Below are 19,599 nucleotides of genomic sequence, written 5' to 3'. Positions count from 1 at the left end.
CTCCCAATCCCCTCCACGGAATTGGTCAATCCCCAAAATAAATACTGATTTCTCAAAATGGACTAAAGATTTCACCCCCATTGCTTTTGTCCACAAAAAAATTCCCAAACTTAATACAATTACTTATAAAAACCATTTCCAAATCTTTGTTGATGGGTCCAAAATGAATGAGAAGGTAGCAAGTGGTGCTTTCCTTCCTCTCCTGAAAATTGCAATGGGTGAAAGATTGTATAATAATGTACCTATAGTGTCTGCAGAGTTAAATGCCATAATCATGGCAATAGAACACCTTATGGAAAACCAACCTCTGATTGCTAATTCTAATAATAAGTAATAATAAGTTAGATATTGACACTTATCATTGTCTTAGTATTATAGATAATCTTGCTTCAAGTAGCATAAGAACTTATCTTCAGTATATTCCTAGCCACTCTGGTATAAGTGGTAATCATCAGGTTGATGAAATAGCATAAAATGCTTTAAATATCGGCCAGCCAAGTGGGAGACCAATCCCCATTAGAGATATTTATCGCTTGAGACTATCAGATACTATGTTTAATAAAAATAATCCTAGCATTTCCCCCTTTCCCAATAAGTATTTTTCTAAAATTTATCATAGAATTCGTTCTGGAACAAATGGACTAAATTTTCTTGCATTCTTGTGCCAGTTTCCTAATTCAAGTGGTTCAGTTCCCCTGTCCCCTCTCTGCAGGTATTGTAATATGAATAATGAAACAATTGACCACTGCCTATTTGCATGTAATATGCTGACATCTGCACAACATGCCTTGCTTTGTAAACTGTTAAATTAATTCAAACACCACAAAATCTCACTATCAGCCAAGAGCCTAGCCAACTATACCTGCACACAGAGCATAGAAATTGACATCTATCACCTTATATTTGAACTCCTTGAGTCGAAAGATCTACTGAAAGATATCTGAGAATATCTAACAAATAAAAGACAACCAAGCCAGTACCTCTGTAGCCCACAGAGTGAAGAAAAAAGAAAAGGGCTAAATAGTATTGACTGAAAAGCCCGCTTCTGTGAAATAGAAGAAGAAGAAGAAGGTATGTATTTTGCAGTTCATTTTTGCAGTTCAAATTTATCATAGAATTCGTTCTGGAACAAATGGACTAAATTTCCTTGCATTCTCATATAAGCTTTCTAATTCAAGTGGTTCAATTCCCCTGTCCCCTCTTTGCAGGCATTGTAATATGAATAATGAAACAATTGACCATTGCCTATTTGAATGTAATATGCTGACGTCTGCACAACATACCTTGCTTTCTAAACTGTTAAAATACTTCAAACACCACAAAATCCCACTATCAGCCAAGAGCCTAGCCAACTATATCTGCACACAGAGTATAGAAATCGACATCTATCATCTTATATTTGAACTCCTAGAGTCGAAAGATCTGCTGAAAGATATCTGAATATATCTAATAAATATGAGGCAATCAAGCCAGTAGCTCTGTAGCCCACAGAGTGAAGCAAAAGGAAAAGGGCTAAATAGTTTTACTGAAAAGCCCGCCTGCTGTTAAATAGAAGAAGAAGAAGAATATTAGTAAAAATTTCAACAACAGCAACCGTACAAGAAAATCGAAATATATTTTCTTGATTATTATCGCTTCTAATCAGTAGTTGTACCAAACCTATCCTGCTCAAGTCATCCTCAGGGCTATACTGTGGTGTTTATCCTTCCCATAGTATTGTGCTGACGTTTTGATATCTTATTTTTTACCTTCTTATTTTTGTGTTTTATTGGTGTTTAAAGATTTTTCCAATAGGCAATGTTCAGAAGTCCTCCAAAAAAAAACGTCCCCCCAGATCCCACATCAAATTCCATAGTGAAAGATACCCATCCTGGCTGGTCAAGCACATTATCTGAAAGTTCTAATGATGGCTCCGATTCGGAGAATAGGACAATGATAACTGTAGGTCCTAATGCAACCATAAATGATGATAATGGGTTTCAAGAGGTCCTCTCTAGAAGCTCTAAAAAAAGGAAAAAAATCTCCCCAATTAAAAGCATTTCCCTCTCCCTGCCCAAGATCCTCCCTCCAAAAACTTACGAATTTACCTTCAAATTACTCCCACTACCCCCTTTGAAATAAAAATGATCACTGCAATAAGAGTTGCAATTTTTAAACTGCTAAAATCAATGTTCTCTCTTAACATTAACAGTGATGGATCTCTGCTTATAGCTGTAGAAGATCAGAAATCAGCAGATACAATAATTAATCTTAAATCCCTTCTGAATATCCCAATTATTGCATCTAATTGGAACCCAAAACAATCACCAACAAAAATTGTAGTTTACAATGTTCCCCCAGAGATATCTACTCAGGAGTTAAAAGAAGGCCTCTCAGATAGGGCTGGAAACACAATCCCAGTTGAGGATGTTACCCAACTTGGAAAACCTAATTCTACTGGCCTAAAAACTAGTAGATCCTTCTTATTCACACTAAAGGATAAAATTGATATCCCAGAAAAATTATTCCTATTTGGGCAAATCAAACCACACAAGGAATACAAACCTAAGCCTATTCAGTGTCAGAAGTGTTTCAAACTGGGACACACGACAAACAAATGCAATGAAATTCTCCAAGAGTGTAGTAATTGTAAATCTTTCCATCCTAAAGAGCTGACAACTTGCAAAAACACCCAGCCTACATGCATCAATTGCAAAGGTCCACATGAATCTACAAATAATTCATTATGCCCTGCATACAAGAAAAGAGCTCTAACACTCCAAATATCAACAGAGAAGGCCATCCCATACCCCTTTGCAGCAATGGAAGCAAATTCTGCCCAACAATACCAAATAAAGCCTGTAATGAAACCAACCAAAACCCCCAAGACAACTGCCCCAAATGCATCAAGCACCCCATATAAAACAACATCTTCTAAGCCCCCTAGCTCAAATCCCTCTCAGAAGGAATCACTAAGCCAGCAAGCCTTGTTTTCCGGTGAGATGAGTCCAGCCTGGCCCTCCCTCCCAAGAAGAAACAAACCAGAAACACTACCTGGAATCAATCCCTTAACCAACAAACAGGATGCACTACCAAAAATGCAATCACCAAATATATTCTTATTCATTCTAAACTGTAATGCAGTTCAGGCCATGAACTTACATCAACTACAGAAAATAAAAATTATTGCAGAATTGTCAAAAATCTACATCCCAGATGATATGCTCATTCAAGCAAAAAAAGATATTGCTTTACTTTTAACAAAGCTGAACATTGATACACAGTCATATGAAGAATAAATCAACAACACAACCTTTATCAATACTCCAATGGAATGTAAGATCACTCACAGAAAATAAGCTAAATGAACTAACATCATTTATGAATAATAATTCCATTAATATTGCTTGCCTCCAGGAAACTCATTTAACCCAAAATCAACAAATTAAGTCTCTGGGATACACTATCCTGAGAAAGGATAGATCTTCAGAGAGAAAAGGAGGTGGTGTAGCTTTATTAGTTAATAATAATATAAAATTTTGTGGCATCAATTTTCCAGATTTTGAAAATGATGTTGATGTAATTGGTATAAGTGTTTGGCTGAATAATTTAAAAACCTACATAATAAGCTTTTATAACCCTAATGGCCAAACTTCAGATGCCAAGGATTTCTTTAATTATATAAATAATTCTAATATGTTAAAAAACATCATTATTTGTGGTGATTTCAATGCCCATAGCCTTTTGTGGGGGAATAAACCAGCAAATAAAGCTGGTAAATTTATTGAGCATATGATTTCAAATAATAATGAATTAGCTGTTGCTACCCCTCCAAACCTAAATACATATTTTAACCCCAAAAGTGCCAAATTCTCCACAATTGACCTACAAATTGTATCTTTAAATTTTTTGAACAAAATTTACATAAATAAAATTGATAGTCTGTGTACAGACCACTTTGCTATAGTTTGCTCCCTAAATGAACCTGCTGAAACTTCTTCCCATACTTCCAAATATATCAACACTAAAGCAAATTGGTCTATTTTCCAAAATAAGCTAAATGATGAAATTACAAGTTTCACCCAAAGTTCATGCATTTCTAACACAACAGTTGACACACATGCTGAAGCCTTGACATCTTTACTAATAAATACAGCTAATCATGCTATCCCCAGGACAACACCTAAGAAAACATTCCCTAAACAAATTCCTAAAGCATGGTGGACAAATGAGTGCCTAAATAAATGGAAGATAAAAAAGGCAGCTAGGACAGAATTCATAAGAAAAACCAACACCTACTGCATATTTAAAAAAATTACAAGCAGAATCTAATCTAAAAAGGACTATAATAGATGCTAAATATAAATACTGGAATAATTTTGCAAATAATCTCTCCAGAGAAACGCATGAGCCAATTATACATAAAGTCATAAGCCACATATGTGGGAAAAAGACTTCTCCCAACCCACTCCTGTATGAGCTTTTACATAATAATACCCATTATGACAATGATATTGAAAAGGCTAACCTATTTGCAACTCTTTTTGTTAATAAGCTAACATCAAACAATCAAAGCAATCTGTCCACAATTCCTATGAACCCTAGTTACCAACCACTCCCAGGATCAGAGTACATAACTAATCCATTTTCAATCCAGGACTTGAATAATGCAATACATCATATTAGGTCCAAAACTAGCAGCAGCTATGACAATATACACCCTACATGGATAAAGAATCTCACACCTTCATACAAACAAGAACTGCTAAATTGTTATAATCACGGTTGGGCATCCTCTAGGTTCCCCAATATATGGAAATGTTCGTCCCTCCTACCAATCCTAAAGAAAAATAAACCAAAAGATAACCCTGAGTCTTATAGGCCCATAATGATTACACCTGTGATGGGGAAAATAATGGAGAAAATGATTTATCACAGACTCCTCTGGTTTGTTGAGAAAAATAACATGATCCCACACACTCAAACTGGATTCAGGAAACACCACTCCTCAACAGATGCTTTCATTTTGCTAACAAATGCAATAAATGAATCTTTCTCAAAAAATAATATCCTAGTTGCAGCTTTCCTTGATTTTGAAGGGGCATATGACAATGTGAACCACCAAATCCTTTTAAATAAACTTGCAAACCTTGGAGTACCTCCCAAGCTAGTATCTTTTATTAAATCCTTCATAGAAGTGCGAAGTTTCATTGTTTGTGTTGGTTCAGCCTCTTCACCAAAAAAGAAAATCTCCAAAGGACTACCTCAGGGAGCAGTCATCAGTTGCCTCCTTTTTGCCCTATATCTCTGGGACATGAACCTACCCCACACGAATCTACAATTAGCTGATGATCTGGTGCTATGGTCATCTGGCAACACATTTCAGATAGCACAGTCAAATCTGCAAAAGTCACTTTTCCAGTTTGAAAAATTCTCTCAACATTCAGATTTACCCATTGCACCCACCAAGTCAAAAATAATCTAATTTCACAGGAAGCGAAACCATGTTAATGCAAAACTAACTCTAAATAAAACAACCATTCCCGAAGATAATAATATTAATTTCCTAAGTCTCATGCTTGACCAAAAACTCAATTTCCACCTCCACATTTCAAACACAATAAAAAAAATGTTATAGAAAAGCAAATATACTAAAAATACTTCTTTCCACACCCTGGGGTTGTAAGGAGAAAACCTTACTCCAGTTTTATAAATCACATATAAGACCCCATATTGACTATGGGCTCATTGTCTATGATGCATGTGCAAAGACCCAGATAAAAATTGAAACAACACAAAATGATATAGTACTTCTCATATTTGGTCTTATGAAACCCACAAGCACCAAGTTTCTGATTATGGAGAGTGTATTAACAACAATAATTGACAGAAGTATCTTTCTCTTTATAAAACATATTACAAAAATTGAATCAAATCTCTCACACACATTACATAATTGGTTAAGAAATCCAGCCATGTATAGAGGTATTGCAGATGAGTATGCCAATATTCAAAAGAAGTTCCCTGTACCAGCAAAGTCTATTGCACCTACTTTCCCCCAATCCCCTCCATGGAATTGGTCATTTCCCATAATAAATACTGAATTTTCAAAATGGAATAAAGATTTAACCCCCATTGCTTTTGTTCAGAAAAAATTTGCGGAACTTAATACAATTACCTATAAAAATCACTTCCAAATATTTGTTGATGGGTCAAAATTGAATGAGAAGGTTGCAAGTGGTGTTTTCCTTCCTCACCTGAAAATTGCAATAGGCGAGAGATTATTTAATAATTTATCTATAATGTCTGCTGAGTTAAATGCCATAATCATGGCATTAGAACACCTTAAGCAAAACCAACCTTTGATTGAAAATTCGAATAATATTATCATTTATTCCGACTCTTTATCAAGCCTTGAGTTGCTGGCCTCAGCTCCTCAATATAAGTTGGGCATTGACACTTATCATTGTCTCAGTATTATTGATAATCTTGCTTCAAGTGGCATAAAAACTTATTTTCAGTACATTCCTAGCCACTCTGGCATAAATGGTAATCATCAGGTTGATGAAATAGCAAAAAATGCTATAAATATTGACCAGCCAAGTGGGAGACCAATCCCAATTATATTTACCGATGGAGGCTATCAGATATTAATTTTAATAAGATTGATCCTATCCTTTCCCCCTTTCCCAATAAGTATCTTTCTAAAATTTATCATAGAATTCGTTCTGGAACAAATGGACTAAATTTCCTTGCATTATCATATAAGCTTTCTAATTCAAGTGGTTCAATTCCCCTGTCCCCTCTTTGCAGGCATTGTAATATGAATAATGAAACAATTGACCATTGCCTATTTGAATGTAATATGCTGACGTCTGCACAACATACCTTGCTTTCTAAACTGTTAAAATACTTCAAACACCACAAAATCCCACTATCAGCCAAGAGCCTAGCCAACTATACCTGCACACAGAGTATAGAAATCGACATCTATCATCTTATATTTGAACTCCTAGAGTCGAAAGATCTGCTGAAAGATATCTGAATATATCTAATAATTATGAGGCAATCAAGCCAGTAGCTCTGTAGCCCACAGAGTGAAGCAAAAGGAAAAGGGCTAAATAGTGTTACTGAAAAGCCCGCCTGCTGTTAAATAGAAGAAGAATATTACAACAATAAAGTATTACAACAATGAGTATGCCAATATTCAGAAGAAGTTCCCTGTACCCGCAAAGTCTATTGCACCTACTTTCCCCCAATCCCCTCCATGGAATTGGTCAATCCCCATAATAAATACTGATTTCTCAAAGTAGACTAAAGATTTAACCCCCATTGCTTTTGTCCACAAAAAAATTCCCGAACTTAATACAATTACTTATAAAAACCATTTCCAAATCTTTGTTGATGGGTCCAAAATGAATGAGAAGGTAGCAAGTGGTGCTTTCCTTCCTCTCCTGAAAATTGCAATGGGTGAAAGATTGTATGATAATGTACCTATAGTGTCTGCAGAGTTAAATGCCATAATCATGGCAATAGAACACCTTATGGAAAACCAACTTTGATTGAAAATTTGAATAATATTATCATCTATTCCGACTCCTTATCAAGCCTTGAGTTGCTGGCCTCAGATCCTCAATATAAGTTGGACATTGACACTTATCATTGTCTCAGTATTATTGATAATCTTGCTTCAAGTGGCATAAAAACTTACTTTCAGTACATTCCTAGCCACTCTGGCATAAGCGGTAATCATCAGGTTGATGAAATAGCTAAAAATGCTATAAATACTGACCAGCCAAGTGGGAGACCAATCCCAATTAGAGATATTTACCAATGGAGGCTATCAGATATTAATTTTAATAAGATTAATCCTATCCTTTCCCAATAAGTATCTTTCTAAAATTTATCATAGAATTCGTTCTGGAACAAATGGACTAAATTTCCTTGCATTCTCATATAAGATTTCTAATTCAAGTGGTTCAATTCCCCTGTCCCCTCTTTGCAGGCATTGTAATATGAAAAATGAAACAATTGACCATTGCCTATTTGAATGTAATATGCTGATGTCTGCACAACATACCTTGCTTTGTAAACTATTAAAATACTTCAAACACCACAAAATCCCACTATCAGCCAAGAGCCTAACCAACTATACCTGCACACAGAGCATAGAAATAGACATCTATCATCTTATATTTGAACTCCTAGAGTCGAAAGATCTGCTGAAAGATATCTGAATATATGTAATAAATATGAGGCAATCAAGCCAGTAGCTCTGTAGCCCACAGAGTGAAGCAAAAGGAATAGGGCTAAATAGTTCTACTGAAAAGCCCACTTGCTGTTAAATAGAAGAAGAATATTATTGACTTACAAACAAAGTGAACATACCACTTAATGCCTTTTTATATACTCTTTACAAATATAATAACATTTTTGTCACAAATGAATTTCACCCTCACCCCCTATATACCTATTCAGAGTATATATTTGCACATTAGGGGGCGGGGGGGGGGTTAAGTTTAAACTTACCTCTGATTTGCATCAGAAATGAACTTTACCCCCCCCCTCCCCCCCTAATGTGCAAATATATACCCTGAACTGATATATACATGGGTGGGGGTAAAATTCATTTGCAACAAAAATGATGGTAAAATTCTGCTTTAGCTACTTTTGGTTATCTTAGAAAGGAGTTAGGTTAGGAAAATAAAACTTTCAGGGACTGGTCTACAGGCAAAAGTATGTCCTGGAAAGGTATTTTGAAGTACCTACCTCCACTCCTTCTCTCTCTAGTGGGTCCTGAAACTTGTCTACATGACAGGTCTATACCTATTGAAATTTTGATAAAACAACATTTGGTATAAATTTAGAATTGGTCCTCCTGATAAAGAGACATGTTAAGAAAACAATTCTTACTTTAAAATATGTATAATTATCCTAGTTAACATATTATCCAACAGGAGAACCTTTATCATCAAGTCTATCCTCTTTTTTCCTTCTTTTTCCAACTTAAAAGAAAAAATTTACAATTTTCTCCACCCTAGAAACATAATACATAAATCTTTTGAAATTGCTGCTATAAATTTCAAAATAAATTGTTCAATAGATAGTGTTCATCCCAGTCAGTGTTAATTCTGTTTTTTTTTAATTAGCAGTGGCAAAAATACCAATTATTAATACAACCTAACCTAAATTCAATTCAAAATCCACAGACTTGGCCGAGATGAACACTATCTATAAAAAAATTTATAGCAGCAATTTCCAAAAGATTTACGCATTGTGTTTCTAGGGTGGATAAAATTGTAATTTTTTACTTTTAAGAAGGAAAAAAGAGGAAAGACTTGATGATAAAGGTTCTCCTGTTGGATATTATGTTAACTAGGATCATTATACATATTTTAAAGTATGAATTTTTTTCTTAACATGTCCCCTTATCAGGAGTACCAATTCTAAATTTTTACCAAGTTTTAAGCCATATTAATGTTTTTTTTCAAAATTTAGGAAATGTAGCTTGGCCTATCTTTAAAACCTTATAAATTGGGACTTAGCAAAGTTGTGGAGCTGAAAACAATTTTGTTGTACTTCATTTAAGCAGAAGATCTATTTTGCAAGATTTCACTTTTATAACACACAGATTTTTAAAGGTCATCAAAGGTCAAAACCCTCTAGAGGGAGAAGGAGTGGAGGAAGGTACTTCAAAATACCTTCTGAGGACATACTTAAGCCTGTAGACCCATCCCCAAAAGTTTCATTTTACTAGGTGGTATGTTTACTTTATTTGTAAATCAATAGCCTAGCCTAATATGAACTGCAAATATTTAGGCTACCCAAAATGGGTCTACCTTCCTGAGATATACTTCAGTCTGCAGATTCATACCTAGAAGTTACATTTCCTTGCCGACTACTTTCAAAGATAGCAAAAAGTAGCTTGTCAAGAATTTTACCTGTGTGGAATTTTAACACAAATGTGTTAGGCTAGCTACTGCTATGGCTATTATGAAATAAGAATTGTTTTCTTTCATTTTTCCTTCTCAATAGTCCCTAGGCTACTCCAGAGTTTCACCTATATAAGTATGTAGGCTACCTGTTTGCAGGGGCATTGTTTGGGGGTGGCAAGGGGGGGGGGGGGGCAGTTGCCCCCCCCCCCCCAATAATGTGGAGAAAAAAATGTTGTACATCCCAAGTCCTTTGATTATCCAGATAGAGACCCTTCTTCCCCTCCAATAAAAAGGGTGTTTGACTATTAAAGTCATTAGTTCTTTATACTCTAAGCAACAAATATTGTCATTTACCTTTATATAGAAAGTACTATAAAGTTAAACAAAAGACAATATTGTGTTTCCTTTAAACATGGAAAATGATACAAAGTCTTCTGTATGACTTTTTAAACATCAAATTATTATAGAGAAGCATGAATAGAGTTATACAGAAGACTTTTTGGTTTTCTTATTTCATATATTATCCACTAAAATGTCATACAGAAAAAATTATATACCTCTTGCTAGTACATAGAGAAAACAACAAAAAGTCATACAGATGGTTTTTTATAGCCTAGGCCTACATGATTTCATATATAGAGCAGCCTAAATAAAGTCATACAGATGACTTTTTAATATATCATTCTACTATAAAGCATAATGAATAAAGTCATACAGATGACTTTTTATGTCTCCTGCTATTATATAGCAAACATAAATAAAGTCATACAGATGACTTTTTAATATACCATTCTACTATAAAGCATTATGAATAAAGTCATAAAGATGATTTTTTATGGATCCTGCTATTATAGAGCAAACATAAATAAAGTCATACAGATGGCTTTTTATACCTCATACTGTTATAGAGCAAACATGAATGAAGTCCTACATATGACTTTTATGCTTTTCTTTTATAGAGCAAACTTCAATAAATTCATACAGATGACTTTTTATACCTCCTGCTAGTACATAGAGAAAACAAGAAAAAGTCATACAGATGGCTTTTTAAAGCATAGGCCTACATGATTTCATTTATAGAGTAGCCTAAATTAAGTCATACAGATGACTTTTTAATATGTCATTCTACTATAAAGCATTATGAATAAAGTCATACAGATGACTTTTTATGTCTCCTGCTAGTATAGAGCAAACATAAATAAAGTCATACAGTTAACTTTTTAATATATCATTCTACTATAAAGCATTATGAACAAAGTCATATAGATGACTTTTTATACCTCCTGCTATTATTAGAGCAACATAAATAAAGTCTTACAGATGACTTTTTATACCTCATATTAGTATAGAGCAAACATGAATAACTTCTTACAAATGACTTTTTGTTGTTTTCTCTATGTATCAGTGGGGTAATATAATTTTTTCTGTATGACATTTTAGTTGATCATATATGAAATAAGAAAACCAAAATGTCCTTTGTATAACTTTATTTGTACTTCTTAACAATAATTTGATGTTTAAAAAGTCATACAGAAGACTTTATATCATTCTCCATCATTTCTCTAGAAATAGAAATATATAATTACAAACATACAAGGTATAAAAAGTCATTTGTAAAGCATAGCATATATTAAATATGTAACCTAACCTAGGTACCTTTTTCTCCCCCTAAACCCCCAAAAACAACAGTTTAAATATTGTCAACACATTGGAAACCACACTAAGCATTAATTACAGCTTAACAGTGTCTTGAATTAACCTATACAAAATGGATTTTCTGTTGTATCTCCAGTTTGATAGGCTATATATAAAAGAGTGCATTTAACATAAAAATACCAAGTTATCTGTAGGACTTGCTCATGTTTGCTATATAATAGTACAAGGTATAAAATGTCATCTGCATTACTTTATTCATGTTTGCTCTATAATAGTGTAAGATATAAAAAGTCATCTGTATGACTTTAGTTATGGGTAAAGTTCTACAAAATCATATTATTGAGTTAGGACAAAAGTGAATACACCATTCAATGGCTTTTTTATGCTGATTATGAATATAATAAGCATTTCTATCAGAAATGAGTTTCAGCCCCCCCCCCTATACAGGCCAATTCAGGGTTGTGTTAGGTTAGGTTGGGTTAGGTATAGCCTATATAGGGGGGGGGGGCTGAAATTCATTTCCGATAGAAATGCTTATTATATTTGTAATCAGCATAAAAAAAAGGCATCGAATGGTGTATTCACTTTAGTCCTAACTCAATAATATGATTTTGTATATATTGACTGAGATTTGCCCCTGCCTGTTTATATGCAACCATCTAAGCAACTGACATAGGCCTAAGGAAAGGACAGAGACAGTCTAGGTCTGGTATAATACCTTACAAGGTCCTGAAGTTTCATCCATCTAAGTCAACAACTTTCAAAGACAGCAAGAGGCCCCTCAACAAGAACTTATCAATCACTTAGGCTCTATATCTATTCCTGGGATTTAAACAAGGCTGTCTGGCCTAACTACCTTCCAAGACAGACAAAAGCCCCTCAAATAAAATTTCAACGGAACTCTTACCTGAAAATTAGCAAGAATTTCTTCTCTTGACGATTCCTCATCCATATTAAAAACTTTAATACTAGCCTATCCTAACCAGTAAAGAGTTGAATAATTGCACTTTAACCACAAAATGGATTATTTCTTCTTTAATAGTTACTTTCTAAAGCCTGATATGCTGCCATCTAACTAGCCCACATCCTTGTCATTGCCAAACTAATTTCTTAGCCTCTTAATTTTCCGTTTCTAAAACAAATATTTTATGTTGAAATAAAAAAAAAACTATATTCATAAAATTTAGCTTATTCTATCAACAGGTGGGACTAAGATGTGGCTGGAGAATAGAACCAAAACTGTCACGAAAAAAAATCAGGATAATATCCATTATAAGTTGACATTACGCAGAAAATTAATTGATAAATTCATTATAAAACAACCATTAAACATAAAAAGTGAATTTCCTCTTTTGACCTGCTGGTCTATATGCATGATTTGGTAAAATATTCTCCTTAAAAAGCCAGCTTAAGGCTCAAAAATGACACACGACCTAAATTAAGTAAATAAATCCCACTTTTTGATAAAATATAAATTTACGCACGACTTTAGTGCAAATAATGTGTGCGCTGTTTATATTTTCTCAGTAGTGGGGTCTTTCACCACAGATACCTCTGGCTGACTATTTCTTTTTATCTCTATTTTTTGGGAGAATGATGAAAATCAGCGCTGATGTTATAAAACGGTACCGAAAACTAGAAAATTTTTTAAGCTCAAATCGACGCCGATTTCCTTTAAAATCGGCGCTGATTTTAAAATCAGTTCCCGAAATGAGCTGCATGTGCCCAGCCCTAATTTCTTTGGTTCCTAAATGGGATCAAAGTTTAAAAAGGTTGCATTCTTCTAACTCTTTCAGACCGAACCGTAATTAACCATTGCTATTCCAAGAGGTCAACTGATCCACTGCTAGGTATATAGTGGTTCAAACTTTGGAGGAAAGAAGTGGGTAAAATTATCCAAAGGTTTAATTACCCCTCAACTTTATTTCATATCTTAGAGCTTAGAATAATCATGAGTCACATCAGCTGGAATCACAATCTGCTGACTGATGCACGAAACATGTTCCTATTAGCGGTAGAATGAGCTTCAGCCAAATTTAAATACTAACATTGAGTTTATGACATTACGACTAACTCAAACAGTAGCAATTAATAATAATTAACGCTGAAAGAATCCTACAACCAATAACCTTTGGTGAATAACTATCGATCTATTAGTTTTCCTGAAGCTTAGTCATTAGTTTATTTGTATTTAAAATAACAACTATTTATGGACTTAAAAAATCTAAAAGTATATACTAATAACAATAACTTTTTGTGTTAACAACTTCTGCCATCACAGTAATACAAAATCAACGTCTAAATTTTATAAATCTTCTTCAATCAATTCTTAACTAATCATGTCCTTAAATTAAAAATTATTATTAATAATCATAATATACAACTTCAATTTTCTTATGATCCTACCTTTTTGTACAGTATAATTTTTTGTCATCATTGTATATCACAAATATAATCTATTATGAAATTTAAAATTTTCATATGTAATCACGATAAGTTAATATAGCGATCACTTATGTTAGCACAAATGGAGATGGACATATGAGTGACTTACTGACATTCTGAAAAACATGCATCATTGTTATGTGTGTACTGACATTAGATCACTTCGTTCAAGAGGACTCAATCCAATAGACCGGCTTAAAAGAGCTATAGGTTGCAGTCATGATGGAATTATTGTAGAAATCAATGACCGTTCAAAAGACTTTAAGATTTTAGCACAAATCCTGTGTTTCTCATTAACACAGAAAAATTTTTTCACGATGGCAAGAACGTTAACGTTAATGATTTTAAAGTGAATTGCATAAAACTTGGCAAAAAATATTCCGGAGATTTAAACCCCTGATGGGTGTCCCACGAACTCCAAATATAAGAAAAAAATTGAACGTACCGACACATGTCATAAGTGAAACCAAAAGATGTGTTAGAAAATAGGGTGTAATAGTGACAGGTAGGAGTCTCCGCACACTCAGGAGTGATCAGGGGTCGTTTAGTAAAATTAAATTAAAATTAACTTGCCTCACAACGACGCTTGGCCAGAAGTGAATAAAAGATTTATTATTAATTATCCGATATCGTAAAGAATTATCAGCAAATAAGTAAGATCTTTAATTGGATAATATAGTGTAAAATAGTGTTGCTGATGAACTCCAAATATTATTGTTCTTCTCCTTCCCATCACCAAACACATCATGATCCTTTTCCCCAATATTTAGATGTTCAAGTCACAACGATCATGTTCACCTAGCTTCCTAAATTTACATGAAAATATCAGTGTTGCCCCAAAATTTGTTTCAGCAACATTGAAGAGGAGAAATTTTGATGACATGGATACACATGCTTGTTGCAAAGAACTGTTCGGTCCATGGCTTTGGTAAATATGAGAAAGAAAGTACTGTTTCTTACTTCAGAGCCGCTTTTTTTACATTAAATTTTAACATATACTTAAATCAGAGCACCTGTCAAAAACTGATTAGGAGGGTGGGATCTAAAAAAATCAACCCGGAGGGAGGAGTCTATATATTTATGAATTAGAATATTCCCTGAAAAAGCAAATTCCTCCTAATATTTAGTAGAGTAGGGGTGAGATTTTGGAATTTCAAAATTAATTTTAGCCTAACCGTTTATTAGATTTTAAATGTAAATTTTTCTATTTTTTTGTTTTTTTGTACAAATATACCCATCAAACGCCATATAAACAACGAAGAAAATTGAATCATATAAAAGAATAACACATAAAAAATATAAATTAAGGGAAAAGTATTAAAGAATCATACTTTTTACTCAGTAAAAACAGATCTGATGAACTCACCTGCATACATAAAAAAGAACCCGGAATATTTCATGATGCCTTCTCCGTGTTTTGACTTCTTGGCTGGTATGTATAAGCACGTAATTTGTTTTATGCTATACAGGAAATATTATCCTGCAATAAAAAAAGGTCTATCACTCTGCAACACCAATATTAAATGCTCACTTCAAAACTAACCCCAAAAATTAATATAAATTTGAACATGATTTTTTTTCCATTTTAGCTCAGAATGAATCCGTTAAATCCCCATGACAAGCTAGAACTGATTACACACTCAAGTTTGAAGTCAAAATAACAGGGCCCCTTCCCAGACATGGTCGAAGATATTGAACGAATCCTTCATCTCCTATTAACCGTGCTCCCGTAGAGTACTTCTGGTTGAACAGATGATTATGCCGTCTGGACCGTAAAAGTTGATTTTATTGAACAAAAAATTGAAAAGTTCTATAAAATTTTAGATGCATGAGTCTCTCCGTTAATTATAAACAAGTAACCTACAAACAAATAAGAGGTGTAAACATATCCCGTATAAATTTTGTTAGAAGGATCTATCATTTGGATGTTAACGAAGCTTAAGAGCCTAATGAACACTACAATTTTATCACAACCCTGCGGTTACATTAACTAGTTGGTCATCTCTAGTCTCAGTGTCAACGTGAATTTTTAGCTGCACAATGTTAGAAATCATGTACAGCTACACATTTAGTGTTTGTCACTGAGTACAATTGTGACATTACTCATTTAGGTTTTTATCTTTCAATCAGTTCTCTGTCATGTTTAGGAGAAGTATATGATAATATTATCAACAAGACCTTTATCAGTACCTTGAGTTCCACCGAATCATAGACGACACGTAATACGGTTTTCGTAGAAAATGGACAATGAGTAAGATTTGATGTATTTGAAATACCAAAATAAAGTTCCTTTCTAAAGATAATTCCGATTTCTTATAATTAAGCTAAATCTAGTCACAAAAATGAAAAGTCCTTAATCAGCAAAAAGAGAAATTGCATTTCTAGCTTCAGTCAGACGACGGCGCTAGTCGTTCGAATTTCGCTAATATAATTGTAGCAAAAAAAATGCAATGCATAACATTTCTAAGGAAGTTTAAAAGGCAAAAAACTGTGTGAACTCCTGAATCATCTGAAAAATCTTAAAGAGATTATTGGACGAGGATTCGCGTCCTTGGGGCACGTGAGCCAATGGCAGGCAGTCCCTAGGGCGCAGGACGAAAGAACTGCGGTTGGGAGTGGGGTAAATGTGTTTTTTAATTTGAATATGAATTCAGACTTAAAAACGATTAGTACCGCAAATAATCTCGGTCACCATTATTGTCATTGAAGTGACCCATTGTTGTACAACTAAGCATGTAAGTTCAATAAATCTATTGTCTTTTTATATGTGTTTGTTTCTCTTATATGTCTGAGTCTAGTCCGATAATAGGTAATTAGTTCGCCAGTCTCCAAGGTAAATGCTCCCAAAGGAATCTGATCTCCAGATAGTCCAAGAAGAAGAGGCCACGCTTTTTCATTCCTACAAGCACCAAAAGTTGTCATCGCCACAGCTTAGAAAGAGTTTCTAACCCCTGCTAGCCTATAAGAATTCGTATCTCTTGAAGTCAGATCTAATTGTGCCGTGGAAACAAAGCTCTGAGACGTCAAAACTTATAGTTTAATAATCCTTAATTACTACCAAAAACTTTACATAACAAATGGCGCGTGTAGGATATTGGAGGAAAACTGCGAACTAGTTAGGCTATTTAAACTTTGTAATTCAAATTTAATTTTTGGAAAGATACAGACATATAAGAAAATTGATTAGGCCTATAACCGCTAGGCTACGATAGTAAACCCCTTATATCTAATAGGATATAATAACCTACCCAAAAATTGTTTAATTAAATTTTTAAGTTTATATAAACGCAAAAAACCCAAATATGGACGATCTAAATGAATTACTATTATTTCAAAATTTAGTCGCAACAAATATATATATTGCAAAAAATATCCCGGAATAACGTGTTCAGTCAGATATTGACGAATTCAATATCCAATTGACCCAGTTTGTACAATTAACAAAAACAGACGTTGGAGCGTTAAAAGACATGCTGCTTCTACGATTAAGAGGCCAGGTCTTAACCTTTCTAAAACAGGTCGAGCATACCATAGGAAATAACGCCAACTTGCCAATAAATACGGTTGATGACTTATTAAAAGCATTCAAAGAGAGATTTATAGAAACCAGTTCAATAAATAAATTAAAACATGGAGCAGTGAACTTTGATTTTTCACAAAATATAAGGGAATATCTGGATAATATACGCATTTCTGTAGAAGCAAAATACGTAAGTGGTTCTGGGCAACTGTATGAAAAAGTCATACTAAATACCTTTTTGCAAGGGCTACCCCCAAAACTGTATAGAGTAGTAATATCCAAGAATATTCAGACGTTGGATCTTGCAGTCCAAGAGGTAGAACGACTAATTGAAGTTGATAAAATGGTTGCAAATCATAGTAATGCAAAAATAAACAGCCTAGGCAACTCAAACGCGAACCGAATTTTCAAGGGCAATAAGACAACCCCCAATTTCCTTCCAAGGGATGATTCCCCAGTAGCAAAAAGAAATAAAAAGCCAGAACCTACTAGGCAGAAAACAGTACGTTTTCAGCCCATTAACCCCAAAATAATAAAGTGCCATAATTGCAATCGTGTTGGCCACATAGCAAGAGAGTGCCACTACGTCACCAATCCCATACCAAGAAACGCTGTCGGTAATACGCAAAATTACGGTAACCATGTGTTCAGAAGAACAAATATTAACACCAGTCGTGCAATAAGCTATAGCCAGGGGGGATTGCACCAATCAGTACCTTATAATGCGTACCAACCACATTTGTATAACCCTTTTCCCCAACAGGCAAATTAATTACCGGTCTGAAAACCCAAATACTCGCCAAGGCCAATATAATGCGAGAATGCAATATAAAAATAATGAAAATTTGCCGATGAGAAATGAAAATTTTACAAGCCAACAGCACTGGCAGTCAGCGCCAGCAAACGGCACTGACACGAGACATCCACGTTACCATAATAATACATGGCGAAGACAGGCAGACGTAAATCATTTAAATATGCCTACGGAGCCTAATACGTCTAAATATCTATTACAGGCACCAACAAATGAAATAAAGCCTCAGGGAAACGTTTCAGGCACCTCAGAAACATAAGTTGGACCCCGAGGTGCCAGGGATTAATAGGTCCAAAACAATACTAGTGCCTTCTTGTAGTGATATTATTAACAAGTTACCTATATTTAATGATTTTTGTGTAGAAAACGTTTACTTTACGGCCTTAGTTGACAGTGGAGCTACTGTAAATATCATAAACTCTTGCGTATTTAATACGTTGCCTCTGCACATTAGGCGACAAAACAACCCTAATAATCCCAATTTAACAAGTGTTACAGGCCATAAATTAAATGCAAAAGGGTCAATTTGCCTAAACGTAAAAAGAGACAACAGAACCTTCATGACAAATTTTATTATATGTGATAATCTCCCATATGAAGCTATTATAGGGGCAAATTTTCTAAGGTCTAATAGAATACTATTAGACGTAGCCAATGAGAAGCTGGTATACCCAGCTAAGGTGGGGGAAAAAATTTCTACCTTAAGAAATCGTAACAGAGGTTACGAAGATAACATAAGAGTAAACAAAATTTCTAGTGGTATAATTTCGAAGTATTTTGAACCCCATGTCTCGCAAAGGCAGGGCTTAATTGGGAATTTGTTCAATTATCCCGAGAGATATCGCAGAAATGAAGTAAATTTAAATATTAACAACATTGAATCGGCGAAAATAAAAATAGGAGATATGCGACAGTACAAATCAAATGAAATTAAGAAAATAGCGGAATTATGGAAGAACATAATAAAACCCAACGTGACGCCACAAGATACCGCAATGGCGCAGCATAGCGCCAGCATGAATCTAATAAACAATGAAAATGAAGAGAAATATTACGGATTTGCGATAAGGAAAACAAAAGTCCCTCCCAAAACGATGCAAAAAATCCAAATATCACAAATGATCGAGCCAATAATTAGCAAATCAGAAATATGGTTTGCGACACCGTCTGAAATACCCGAAAATCTGTTATGCGAGGAACAGATTATATCTTATGACAAAGGGGAAGGTTTTATTTGGGTAACCAATAAC

General features: G+C 34.3%; 1 protein-coding gene across 1 annotated transcript in view; it reads right to left on the bottom strand.

The window, feature by feature from the left end:
* The window catches only part of LOC148944687 (FAS-associated factor 1-like), an 83,534-nt gene extending 70,918 nt beyond the window's left edge, over positions 1-12,616 (bottom strand). Inside the window, exon 1 of the mRNA XM_089100215.1 lies at positions 12,478-12,616. Coding sequence (XP_088956341.1) covers positions 12,478-12,522 — 45 coding nt within the window. The 5' untranslated portion in view covers positions 12,523-12,616. The remainder of the gene's footprint in view (positions 1-12,477) is intronic.
* Positions 12,617-19,599: the final 6,983 nt, after the last annotated feature.

The sequence above is a fragment of the Artemia sp. Qi Xiang Cuo genome, chromosome 14, assembly GCF_049724085.1.
Source record: "Artemia sp. Qi Xiang Cuo chromosome 14, ASM4972408v1, whole genome shotgun sequence".
Taxonomy (NCBI): Eukaryota; Metazoa; Arthropoda; class Branchiopoda; order Anostraca; family Artemiidae; genus Artemia; species Artemia sp. Qi Xiang Cuo.
Note: the sequence above shows the minus strand (reverse complement) of the source record. Positions and strands in the feature narration are given on the sequence as shown.